The sequence below is a fragment of the Camponotus vicinus genome, unplaced genomic scaffold (genome assembly GCF_025532165.1).
Source record: "Camponotus vicinus isolate PSW18456_S1 unplaced genomic scaffold, iyCamVici1.0 SCAF_5, whole genome shotgun sequence".
In the NCBI taxonomy this organism is placed as follows: Eukaryota; Metazoa; Arthropoda; class Insecta; order Hymenoptera; family Formicidae; genus Camponotus; species Camponotus vicinus.
In genome coordinates, this window is record NW_028141977.1 from 13,718,755 (window position 1) to 13,733,008 (window position 14,254).

Sequence of the window (14,254 nt, forward strand, 5' to 3'; positions counted from 1 at the left end):
GGTAATTATTAGTACGTTATTATTTCAATGTAAATATATTAAATAAGTAATTTGAATATATTTGTATTTCTATAGAAAAAACAAATGTTTGAATATTTCATGAACCGAAACACACTATTTGATGATTATTTAATTTATGCATATTTGAAATATGCTCACTATTGGATAACTGATTTTATCGCAGAATCAATCATCGATTTAATATTTCTATTTTAGATAGATTAATCTCGGTGAGTTTTTTCGCATTTTATTCTCACCTGTATGAGTCGGGCATGCTGGGTATTCCGGGATATACAGCGGTGGGCGCGAATCCATGGTGTATTCTGGGGGGCGAGGGTGGTGCCTGCGGTGGTGGCTGGCCCCCGAGTATCCCCGAAGGTGGCGGTGGTGTCGGGTGACCAGCACCCACTAGACTAACACCGGCAGTATGTTGCTGTTGCTGCTGCTGTTGCTGTTGCTGCTGCGATGGCGGATTATCCCTCCGTTGCGTGCGTAATTTCTCCTCGCGCCGCCACTTGGCCCGCCGATTCGAAAACCAGACCTGAGTTAGTGAACGAGAAGACAGACGAAGATACAGGTCAATCGCTAGGCTACGGATAACTTTTGTATCGGTTGACAATCGTGGACGAAACGGCTCATTAAAAAACGCGTTACTCCTTGCGAAGATCTATTATAATATTAAATCTAATCTTTTCATTGGTCGTCGATCTTGATGTTTGTGGTAAAATATTAGACCTGTATATATGCGTATAAAAAATAATATCGTACATGCTGCTTTTCATATAAGTAATAAAAACACGGAGATGAAGTTAAAAATACTGCTACAACGAATACCGTTTTCTTTCAGAAACTGCCAACCACTATTCTTATAGCCACAAATATGGCATCAATATCATATTCAAGAATTAAAAGGTACAGCAAACTTTCATATAACAAGTGCCGAGAAATATATAATTATCAATGAAATATATAAAAATTCACCTAGTCTTATAATTCGTAAACGATGAGTAGCTTAAATCACTTAAACTTATATCATCAAATGATAATTAAGATTTTGAGATATAAGTAGGGGAACATATGAAATAATCTTTTGGTAAAATTCACAATTGCTATTTTTCAATAATATATTAACAGATTTGCTATTTAATATTCCCTCACGACAACTATTAATTTTTTAAAGAAAAAACATCGTCATTATTTATTTGATAGTCTCAATGGAATCACAAAAAATAAATTTTATATATATATATATATAATTAAATTTAAGACATTAAATGTTAAATAAGATGAAAAGTAACATTTAATACGTATATAATATTAGAAATCATTAGAAACTTGAAAAATTGTAATGTGGTTGTAAAGGTAATATGATATCACGATATATTATACATAGACAGATTTATATATAGATATTATATGGATATTATATAGATTAAGTTATAATATTCATAAGAGTTATATGTTATTCATATAAAAATAAAACTACAAAAATTAAATTAATTAATACTTAAGAGATCCGTTATATAATTATTATATTATAACATATATATATATATATATATATATATATATATATATATATCAAAATGATTTTTGTAGCAATATAAAGATGCAATCAATGAGTTACAATTAAAGTTTAGGATCGCGAACATTGCTTTCCAAATTTTTCATATTTCTCTTCTTTTGAAATACATGAATATTTTAGAAGGATTTTTTGTCGTATTCATATTGACACAAAACAATATTTATAATATCTTTTCGTTTTTAATTACAAATCTTTAATCGTGACTTCATGAGCTAATGACTTTTAGCATTTTTCAAAATCTTATTTTTAAGTTGTTTTTAATAATAATTCTATAGGAAACATTAATATTTCTAATGTTTTAAGAATCTACAATTTCATCTAAAATAATAAAAAAGAAATTAAAAAATGACCCCATTATTCTACTATAGCTATACTATAGCTATGCAAGTATTCGACAAGGATGTGCAATGTTGCGCCGAATAGTCACCTGTATTCGCGCCTCCGGTAGGCCGATCTTGCCGGCGAGTCTCTCTCTGGCGAACACGTCCGGATAGTGCGTCCTCTCGAACTCTTTCTCGAGGGCGTCGATTTGCTCGTTGCTGAAGCTCGTGCGATTCCTCTGTAGCTTCCTCTTCAGGCGTAGACGCGCCTGATCGTCATCGGCGCCGCCCGACACGCTGCCGGCGTTGCTGTTGTCACCCCCGCTGTTCGTCTCATCCGAATGCGCGCCACCCTCGAGCTCGGTTACTGCAATGATAAAATGTATCGCACACCGTTATCAACATCTGTTGCACCCCAAAAGCTACTTCTCTTTGTATACTTTATAAGAATTAAATATAGTATGAATTGAATATAATATGAATAATTTTCGAATTAAAAGAATCAACACAATTTTCTATTAAATAAAATATTAAATCCTATTGTTGACTTAGTCTTTTTAAAAAAATTTCGTGAAAAGGTGGTGCAGATACATCTTTAAGAGAGTTTTTGAAATCCAACAGAATTTTAAATTAATGTATTAAATAATTTTTTATATATTCTTGATTTATCAAGTTTTAATCTGAATTCACCCATGAATAAATTGAACGTAAATTTTATATTTTTAGGACTTTAAAGAAATCAAAGTTACTAGTATTTAATATCGCGAATATATATATTACAAAACTACAACAATTAATGAATCTAGCTTACAGCTGGAATAGGAAAAATTCACTTCAAAAATTCAAAGAAATTGTTATTTAAATTAAAATCCCTCCCCCACATTACTCGAGAAAATTATACATTTAGATTAATATATAATAATTTTTGTCAAAGTGTATATCGATAAAGACTATCTCTTTTCTAAATCTACTTGCGAGCAAGTTAAGCTTTTCAGGAATCGTTCTCGGTTATAACGGTGAAGGAAATCGGCGATGTATTATCAATGTCAGGATGTGTGATAACGTGTGCCACACGATTTGGGGTTTCGTTTACTCCTCCTTCCTCTCTCTCTCCCACTAGTTTTCTTATATCAATACCTACATGTGTTATATGCGCTCGCGTCTTTGTACGCGTATCTATTCGTGTGTATGTGTGTATACGTGTGGAGGCGCGTATGTGAAGGAACACGAGCGATATAGGCAGGCGTCGCCGGGTGAACCTTATCGTCGGTTTCTGGGTGAGCGCGTCGAGGCGTCACCGGGTTTGCTTCGACGACGATGAGGGGAACGGTGCGGAGATACAGGGTAGAGTGAGAAGAGAACGATGAAGGAGAACGCGCGGGGGATGAGGCTACAGGGTGCCCGATAAGACGACGGGCGTCCCGACGCCAGTCGCCGGCCACCCCCTCACGAGATACGCCACTGTCATTTCGCGACTACTACTACTCTGTTGGAGAGGCTCGAGTTGGAATCTGGCTCGATGTGACACGCGACTTGTCGCTGTTTTATCGAGATTTAATTATATATTCCATAAAATTAAAAAATTCTGTTTCATATAATATTATATATCATTAATTAGCAATAAGAAATCATAATTTTTTCAATTTTCTATTGATTGGTTTTATAGATAGGTAGAAAATAGTATCTGTGTGTGTGTTTTATAATCTTTTCTTAGTACATAACATTTGATATAAGATTTAAAACAATATTGGAAATAATATTTCTAATAGGATTATTATTACAGTAATTTTAATCATTGCATTTTTCTAATAGATATTTCCTATGTGTTTGTACATATCATTTTCAAATTTATTTGAAAATATATTTTTAAATAATATTTTATTTAAATGCAAAATATATTATGTTTTCAATAATTTGCATTTAAAAAGTATCCACCATTGAATATCTATTAGTAGATTCTATTTTATATATATTTTCATTATAGGTTAGTAAGAAATTATGTTAAAATATATTTCGGTGAAAGCAATTAATATTTAATTTATAAGATATATGTGTGTGGCACTAATTTCTTGATACATTATTATTTTGCGGGGTAAAAAACGAGTAATTTTAAACAAGTAAGAAATCGCAGATACTAAAAATAGCTATTATCGTTGAGATCAGTATAGATATTATCGAAAGATGTAATGTATTACATTTTCCATATATGACGTCAGATTACGAGCGCTCGCAGATTCGGGGATAACGAAAACGTCTGTAATAATCATCGTAAGCGGCAAAATCCAAGATCCTCCCGGTTCACCCTTTCGTTCCCTTCCCCACGTGATTCGCTCGAGGAAACTGGCAGACGGCCACGCTAGTAGCGGCGAAGTTCTCGCGGCTCGGTAGGGTTGGTTGCCTCGAACTTCCTCCCCCGCATGTTGAAGAGAATCGAGTGCGACGTTGGCGTACAAGTTCTCCGGTCTTCGTCTCCTTCTCCATCCCCCACCTACATCTTTCTCCTCATCCAGCCTCGGGTCGCTCCTTCGTAACCGTGTACTGCAAACGATATCTTTAGGGGCGGCCCTTCGTCAGTATCTACGGCGCGGGGTAAACGTTACGAGGGTGTCTTAAGCGGTAATTAAAACCGCCTTATCCTCCTTCCCTTCTACCTCTCCTCTCCCGCACCCGCCACATTTCCTTTCTCCTTTCGTCCTTCCGAACCTTCCGGAACTTGTGGAGCAACTTCGAGTCTTTGCGGTTGCTGGATCTCGTCTTTACCATCACGGCCGAATCGCGCTACTGTTCATCGTTTCTACGCGTTTCTGTGCTCGCGAGTTTAACAGGGATGCGGAGCTCGACGCGAGCATCGAGTATTTAAGGGGAAGAGATTTGCCGTTGGAGCAAGTATAAATTGGGATGAATTTTGACGAGGTAAAGCAGCAATCAAAAATTTGCACGCCGTTTTTATAATATTTCATACATATTTAGGATGATCCCCAGTGATAATATACTCTGATTAAAGTATTAGGGAACTTTCTTAATATCTTATTTTTTAAACAAAAATTGTTCAGAATAATCTTGTTAAATGTAAGATCTGGAAGATACAATATTTAGCAGATATACAATTTTTTAATATCACTGTTATATTTAAATAAAGATTATTCATTTAAATTAAGTAACACTTTTCTTATATGATACTAGTGAGTTCCTGTTAATATCTTAATTGCATATAATAAAACTTCCAAATCGAAAAAAGGATTAATTTAATACATAAAGGGACATTACATAAATTGTAGAGGATATATAAATTTAGTTGAGATGATTTATAATTTATATCTTTTTTCAATTTGACTATTTTACTCTCTTTTCGATACGTTCATAAATTGTTGCTTCAAATAATTGCATCTATTATGTGCTTTAAAAGACTGAACTTTAAAGATGCTGAAAATGTTATAGCATATATATATTTATGTTATTTTATGCGATAGACAAATAAATATATATAGATAGATAGATAGACATAGATAGAAATCTTCCCAAGGCACAAATCTCCGTGCTAAAGAACATTCGGAAGGCAGGAGCTAAACGCGGGACCATTTTGCCCATGGAGGGGAATCCACGTCATCCAGGCAGCTTCTCGTTTCCCCCCTGTCTTCCATCGTTCTGGCCCCAACCAGATCATTCGCATCTTCCTTCAACGAATTATCCACCAACCGGGGCTGCCGCGCGTTCGAGCGTGATGGCGGAACTACGTCCGTAGTTTAAACTACCAACATCGTTCGGTTTTTTTTCCGATATTTTACATGCAACATTTTTGGTAATGTGTTTTGCATTCTTATACATTTAATATGGATTGAAAACATACAGCAGTTTTCAAGAATTGAAATAAAAACATATAAATCTTTTAAACACGAATTAAGAAACACAATGAAATTTTTACAATGTATTTTATACATATAATTACAATAATTATATTTTTAATTAGTGTTTATTATAATTTAGAAATTATATAAATATTTGCTCTCTACAAATGTTTTGTTTTTCTGATAATTATGTTTTTCCGAAATATATCAGAGCCTAGAGAGAGTTAGATACATAACAGATTATATTCATTTTATATTAATTATCTTGTATTTTTTATTTTCTAGAAAAGTATTGCTTCTCTTTTAGAGGATTCAAAAAAGGATTTCCCATCATGAAACAAGCGTCAGTTTTTTTTTATAAATCAAAAACATGAAATCGTGATCATTTGCGTCGGGTCTTCAGGTCGTAGAGTTGAGTGTGCAATTGACGAGAGCACGAGAAGAGGGACGTTTATTAACGTCGATAATGGACTTGGTGGTGCACTTAGCTAAACGTTTTAAAGACCACGTCGAGAGAGCGATATTGTGCCCGAACGTGCGCGGCCGCGACAATGCCTATTGCGACGAGCTTTCATTGTGGCATTTGTATCGGTAGTTTACTTTCAATCGTCGCGCGAGATCGGCCCGGGAAAAGGATCGTCAAGCGCAGCCACAGCAAGAATAACAAGAGCGGAGAAACAAAGGATCCTCGGAGAGGGAGAAACGATTTGAACGCGAGAGAAAGAGGAAAGAATGGCGAGAAACTCTCTTTCTCTCTCCCTCTCTCTCACTCGAAAGTTTCTGTTGTACCCACGTGCCTTCCTAACTCGACCACGAGAAGTCACTTGAATGAGAAATAAAAAGTAAAAAGAGGAAAGAAAAACACACTCGGCAGAGGAGGACGCTTCCGATCTACTTCTCTCTCCTCTTCCTCTTTTACCGGTCCACGGCATGGGCTATTGCGAATTGAAATTCATGCGTCACGAGGGTTGCGACTCGATGGTCGAAGGAAACAATGCTACACTTACGCATAGATGAAACTTTACGCATAGGGTAAACGGCACGTGGTCCACTCGATCTTCGCCGTTGAGCGACCAAGAGAGGCACGTTCCCTCCTTCAGTCCTCTTGGATGACGAACGATAGTGGCGAACGCAAAGTGGCAAGCGCGAAGTGGCCAACTTTCCGACCGCGAGCTTCGTCGAGGCGTGATTAACGCGGCTTCGGCTTTCGTCTGGGAAGAGAAACGTTTTGCGGCTCGTGCTACGAGAGATCGAGCTCTCGAGATACTGCAATGAACATGATCGGCATACGCGAGAAACACAATATATACACATGTAAGCACACGTTCTTTCATATATTCATTCGTCCTTAAATTATATTTTGAATCTACTTGATAATAAAGTTCACTTCGAATGGCTTATAATTCATAAAAATTCAGGATAGTTTTATTTATGTAATTATAAATTTATAATTAATATAATATAATTTACAATTATACACTTCCTTTCATTTAGTTTAATTATATGCACATGCAATTTTGAGATATATATTCTGTACATTTTAATATTATATGTATTTTAATTTTCTTTAAATGCTTTCCAAATTCTACGATTTATAATATATAAACGAGTTTAAAGAAATTAATGCTGAGTTAAGAATAAAAAAGAGAAATTTCTTTTCCAACTAAGTTCTTATTTTTCGACTACTTAAATAATGAACAATATAAAATTTAATAAAATAATATTATATCTTTACATAATGCGAATTAAAAAACTTCTCATATATTTCTCTTTAATTATTTTAATTTCTTAACGCGTGACATATACAAGAGAGTCTTCAAGATTAATAAAATTATAAACCACAGATCTCTTTCTCATCTCACAATCCCTCAAACTAGTTTTGCATGAAAGATGCCAATCCCGAACCGACACTTTGACTAAAACGTCGAGCTTGTAAACGACATTTTACGGCTGCTAAGGCTAAACATACGAGACCGGAGGGACTCATGGAAGGAGGGAAGCCTCGAGTAAAAGACCAGATGCATTCCGCGTCGAATGGCATCAGAATGGCAGCGATGATACAGATGTTATGTGTGCGCGCGCGCGATGTTCATTCAGACGAACAAGAGTCAACGTCGGCACGGAAAGTCTGACGGCCATTATTATTAGGGGGCCAGCTAATAACGCGTAATGCCAACCGCGGCCGCCCTTTTTTCGTGCATTTTTATTAGCGTTCCTACCCTCCTCGACAGAGAGTAGCGCTTCCCCTCGTTACGTGTGCGATACCATAGGTGCGCGATGTACGCGAAGGCAGAAGACAACAGATCGGGGCACCACCCGTTTCGGTGTGACACCTCGCACCCCTCGGGATGACGATTATCGTTTTTAACTCGACTAGAAAAGCCAGTCGGCGACAATGGCCGGCCATGATGCGTTAGCAACGGCCATCCAGATGTCGTAAAAATGGCGCAAGGAGGGCGGGGATGATAGGATGACACGGATAAAATATAATATAGAAATATGTAAACAATTCGAATCTAGCATTTATCAAAATGACACAGAATGCAACTTGAACTAAAACTGTAATATAAATAGAAAATTTCAATATGATTGCTTGGTTGACATTTTATGTTAATACTTTGACTCAATTGAAATATTTTAATTCCAGTATGAAGTAAAAAATGTATAATAAAAGATAATAAAATTATTTTATTTTATATTTTACATTTTATTTTATATTTTATATTCATATAAAATTATTAACTTGAATAATTAATATTACATATTCAAAGTATTTTAGATTAATTATGATTAGAAGCGAAATTTGTTGATACGGAAATCCGATAAAACTCGGAATATGTAACTGATTTTATTGTAGAAAAACTTCGACGTGAATGCTTAGTTGTTCATATATTTTATATTAATACTTTAACTCAATTGAAATATTTTAATTCCAGCATAAGTAAAAAATGTAATGAAGATAATAAAATTATTTTATTTTATACTCATATATCGCGTTAAAATTATTAATTTGAAAAATTAATATTCCATATCTCTCCAAAATATTTTAATTTAATTATAATTAGAGCGTAGCGGAATGGAATTTATTTATATGGAAATCCGATAAAATTCGGGATATGCGATTGATTTTACCGTAAAAAATTTGAAAAATCTATGAAGGATCATTTCTGGATGGAGAAGCAAAGAGAGCTCTCTTTCTCTCTCTCCCTCTCTCTTGCTGCGAAATTGCGTATCGTATCGTTCAAGAGCGGATAAGAGTAAGAGGTATAATCCGCTCCGACCTAGTGCCTAATCCTATGTACAAATTATTGGATTTCCCGTCCCTTAATACCAAATATGCGACGCGCGCCGAACTCTCTAACGTGAATCTACCGAAAATGTATCTCGTGGATTAGAGACCATTTTCCAAGTGAGACGCTAAATGTTGCGCATAATAATGAAATTATGTTATTCGCAGGGAAGAAGATAGGAATAATAAAATATTCGATACATTACTTCGATTTTTGTTTAAACAGTAAAAAAATGCAAATTATATTATCTGCTTATTTACATTATTCACTTCGTATAAGATCTTTTATGAGACGTTTAATTTTATAGATCTCCATTATAGTAGATCTCTGATTTTTAAATGCTGTCAAATAAAATTTATTATTTAGATTTCCCCCCTTGTCATCAACATAATATTCTTAAATTTAATACAGACACACGTATCGATTTATATATTTGTCAATTGGGAAATAATGATTATAAGAATGGGAAAGGGAAAGCGCCATGGGATTATAATGTACTCCATGGCTGATAAACTGCGATCGAAAATTAATGCGACGTTCCAAGTTAAATTGAGCAGTACAGGTGATCTTCCTCCTTCGTTCAACTTACTCAACCGATGCTGAATGATTAACAACGTTTGAATAATTCGATGTAGGACCGTGACGATCTCCGTCGCGTTGTGTAAAATTGTATTCAAAAGAGTTAATACATTCACTGGCTCGTCGATGACGCGCGGGGAACAACGGTGAACGAGTTCCGGAATAGCGGGCGCTTTCCAGCCGTGTTAAATGGCTGGAAAGAAACGAGGTGTCGACCCCGGGCTGGATTAAAGGCTAAGCGGTATAATATGGACCGTGCTCCGCTTGTGCCGAGCGTACAACGAAACTGTTAGTACGCGCGTAAAGATGTATGCAGATACCGGTAGCCAGTTGCACACATACTATTTTAACATTTTCTCACACACAGTTCCCAACGCTTTGATGAATATAACAATATAGCGATGGTATCTCTTTAACAATATTATATCTAGTGTTATTTTTTGTGAATCACTTGCGTAAATGACGATATTTTGAATTCAGTGTAAGATATTTATATAAAATCAGCGAGTGTATCGTTGATGCATAGAGTTTGCCAACTGATTGCAAAATAATATTTAAAATATGATGTAGTGCGGGGGATGATACTTTGTATAACTCGTATATTGTAAAAAAATAAATTGTAATGACATAAAGTTCTTAATAAGCTAACATTTAAAGAGATATACGTGTGCTACAACAGAATCACATGAGTCGGCTGATTTTGATCTCCAAAGTGTATCAAAGGATTAAACACAACATCGAGGCAGGTCTAACGGGATGATGTTGGACAAACGTTAAGGGAGACAAGCAAAAGCGGGAAGAAGTTCGAGAATCGATCAAGCGAACGGACAGACGCCGGGAAAGACTGACAAGAGAGAAAGAAAGAGAGACAGAGACAGGAGAAGCGCGTAAAACCAGGCAAAGAGGAGAGCGCGGGTGATGTAGAAAGGAAAATATTGGAAACTCCATTAGCGGCGGTGCAACCAGCCGTACACCGGAATACATAAGCAGCTCCTATAAAGAGAAAGGCGAATGAAGAGTGAAGGGGCAGAGGGAGGTCGACTATGGGGATTATTGCGCGATTCATTTGTAACATTCTCCCAGTTTCCAACGGTTACCATCATATCTCTTCTTTTCGAGATCTCTTCCTGTCATCTTTTTTCATCATCAGTTTCGTTCCGAATCTCTGCCAAATTCTTTAAATCAAATATTTTGATTTTTTGATTTTGTGTTTTATATTTTCTTTCCTTTTTTCACCTAGTAAGACAAATACTTTTATGTATAATTATTATTTAATTAAATATTTCCTTCATATACGTAAATCATTATGTGATTCAGACAATTTGGCAGAGATTCGGAACGAAACTGATTATGAAAAACCAATCAGAATCAATTAGATATAAAATGTCATACATAAATTCGTATTTACATTTCAGATTCTTCAGAAAACAATTTGAAATTCGTTTCTTTTTACAAAAATAACAGTTAATTATAAGTAATAAGAAAAACAGCTAAATTAATAAGTAATAAAAAAAAATTTTCAATATTACGTTTTCAGACCTGTTGAATTCCTTTCAATGAAGAGAAAGGCAGATGCGAAATTAATCAAAAGAACCTTTTTATCCGAAAAATAAGCGCGATTAAAAATTTCGCAGGGTATGTCAAATCATGCGAAAAGAAAATACTTCAGATCTAGTTATCTCGTCGCATATTTCTCGAGACTGTTAGACCGGGGCAAGCTAATTCTTTCTTAATTCTTTTTTGCTTTTTTTTCTTTCTTAATTCGACGCGCGTCATGCGGAACAACGGTCGCCAGCCACTAAACGCCGTGAAATCGCTCGGCGATAACGCGGATCTCGCGGCGCGCGGAATTCACGTGATTACTTCCGGCCTCTTGAGCCGCGATGTACTTTTGCAAGTTTCGCCTCGAGATTTCTCTCTACACCCTCCTCCCATCTTCCGATCTCGCGCGCGCTTCCTCCTCCTCCTCCTCTTCCTCCTCTTCCTCGTCCTCCTCTTCCTTCTCCGCCACCTTCTTCCGCTACGCGATGCGGTTAAGCTCCGTTTACGCGCGGAACGCGTCGCACTTCCTCTCATCCGGATTTCCACGAGGCTTTTCTCCGCGAATCTCGGAACACCATGATTGATAGTTATTCGCAAGTTTGCGTATTGGTTTGCGAGAATTCTAATTAGACGAAAAGTGTCTTTTTTGAGAATTAATAAAAAATATTATTTATGCTTTAATGTTTAATAAAATATCATTAAGTAATATATTGTAATATATACTAACATCAGAGAAATTTTCTATCTATACCTTTATTTGCACACATTGAAATTTTTCTAGATTGATAGATTAATTGTCTTAAAGAAATTTATTTTATTTACTAAATTGCTTTTAATATATGTAGTACATAAATATTTATGTCGTTTTGTGTAAGATTAATTTTAAGATATTTTTAAGTAGATTTAAGCTCATATATTATATGATATTAGAGAGGGAGAGAGAGTATTTTTAATTTAAAATTGTCAAAAATAAGTAAATGAAAAAGAGAAAATATATATACTTTTTTGAGGAAAAGTATTTGTTTTACGTAAAGAACTTTCATCTGAAGCTTAACAGGTCACATGCAGGATGCGTTCTTTTATCGACGATGTAACGAAGGAAGTAATAGAGGGCGATTAAACGAGCGAAGGGTTGAACTTCGAGGTGCACTAAATACATCGAGCAAATTCAGGCTCCTATACACAGTTGGTTAAATCGGCAAACATTTACTGACTTTATACATTTCGTGTTAATTCGATGTTGAAGATGTCTTTTTGTCATCGACAGTTCGAAACCTATCGCAAGCATGAATCAATTCATCTAAAACGATTGATTGCAATCAAATTTTTAAACAGTTAATGTTATTAGGTCAACATTGCACTTTTACTCTTGCGAAATAAGTTTGTAAATTTTAATGAAAAATAATCAGCTGATCATATACAGATATGGTGTCAATTAGGAAAAAATTTAATGCTGCTTAAAAATTAATGCTCTTAAAATAATTTCAAATTTATTACTTTTGAACGTCTTCTGATTTGAAAGTCTTTGCTGTAGCAATTTTAATAAATATTGATTGTTCACCTCGATTGCCAATAAATAAAATTATAACGCGGGAATCGAATTGTTTTCTCACGCTATCCGAAAATTTACGAGAAATGAACAAAGTATATTTAATCCAGTTAACGAGGATTCAGAATTGAAGCTCATTGTTAATCGACGTGACCGCGAGCGATCTCGCGTCGATGCCACAAGTCGTGCACGACGGGCGACCGGAATGTAAATCAAAAGCGGTTACGAAACTCTTCCCCGATGACTGAATGCGGCACACAGCGGCGCGATGGAAGGCCTTAATTCGTTTACGACTTGCAAAAGCCTTCTGGGAGCGCGCAACTGGTAGCCAAACAATTTGCACGACGTCACGCACCCCCGTGGCACGTCCCAAGGGTGCTACTGACAAAATAAAATCCTGCAACCAGCGATGGTTTTGCGCCGACGGATATCAGCGGTGAAGAATTTCAAACTCCAAAGAATTTAAATGACGTTCATTGATCTTTTTTAGAAATTGTTTTATACTTTATATTTTATTTTAATTAATTAATTGTTTTATTAATTGTTTTATTTGAATTATTTGTAATTACTCTTCTTAAAAATTATGTAAATGTTTGAGAAACAAATAATTGTAAATTGCAATTGTATCTTTTTAGGATGCTAAATGATTACTTTCCATGAATTTTCCATGAATTAGAAAAAAATAGTAATAGAAATAATATAGGATTAATAATATATATACTAATATATAGAATTAATATACATGATCATATATAAAGTTAATATACATCAGTGCAATTAAATAATTTAGGCAGATTATTGATAAATTCATTATAGCGGATTGATGAGGGAAGCATGTGGTTGAGTTTGCGAGTCCTTCGCACGCGTAATTATCCGAATACAATGTTGCATACAGATGGGCTAATTAATTTTTTTCGGAGGCGCATTGTGGATCTATCAAATTCATACTTTGTAAGTCAATATAGGTCATCATAATCGGTGCTAACATCGTATCTGATTTACATAATATCTTTTATAATGAATTCATGAAAAATTTTTCCTATTTCATAGGTTTGATTTCTCTTTATAGATGAGAGCGAAACTTGTGCATCACAAGAGACTATGAAATTAATCTATATCAAGAACAATTTTTTAGTTCTTATGCCAATGTATCCTTCTATTCACAGAATAAATTTTATAGTAATCATCCTACAAGAAATATTTAATATTCTCTGTGGAATGACAAATAAATACTCCATTGTACAAATATTTAACTGCATGTTTTATTCAATATATTTTAATATTATTAGATTATTGTAGATAAAAATTTATGATCCTTCTTCAGCGCGATGTTAACAATATATATTAATGTAACGCGTCACTATCTGTAATAAAAATTTATGAATTTTCGATAATTGTAAAAACTCCAATAATCTTTTTAACTTTACTATTACAACGTACATTTGTTAGCTTATATAAATTAGTAATATTTATTTTAAATTTTATGCACATTTTTATTTTCCAGTCATTATGAATCTTAATATAATTCATAATTATAATTTTAT

The 14,254-nt window shown here is 34.8% G+C and overlaps 1 protein-coding gene and 1 long non-coding RNA gene across 4 annotated transcripts in view; one reads left to right on the forward strand and one right to left on the reverse strand.

Moving 5' to 3' along the window:
- LOC145972489 (paired box protein Pax-6) overlaps window positions 1-14,254 on the reverse strand; it is an 80,596-nt gene that overhangs the window by 3,613 nt on the left and 62,729 nt on the right. For 2 of the 3 annotated variants that reach the window (XR_014439181.1, XM_083101164.1), the window contains exons 7-8: window positions 2,013-2,272; window positions 258-541 (exon numbers count right to left, since the gene is read on the reverse strand). Coding sequence is in view for 2 of the 3 variants with exons in the window: in XM_083101164.1 (XP_082957290.1) it covers window positions 258-541; window positions 2,013-2,272 (544 nt within the window). In the remaining variant the exon portion in view is untranslated. The remainder of the gene's footprint in view (window positions 1-257; window positions 542-2,012; window positions 2,273-14,254) is intronic. The other variant, XM_083101165.1, reaches the window with a different exon arrangement.
- Window positions 485-1,974, forward strand: LOC145972492 (uncharacterized). The gene is made up of 3 exons (XR_014439182.1): window positions 485-721; window positions 848-912; window positions 1,954-1,974. It is a non-coding gene; the product is annotated as an uncharacterized LOC145972492 (long non-coding RNA).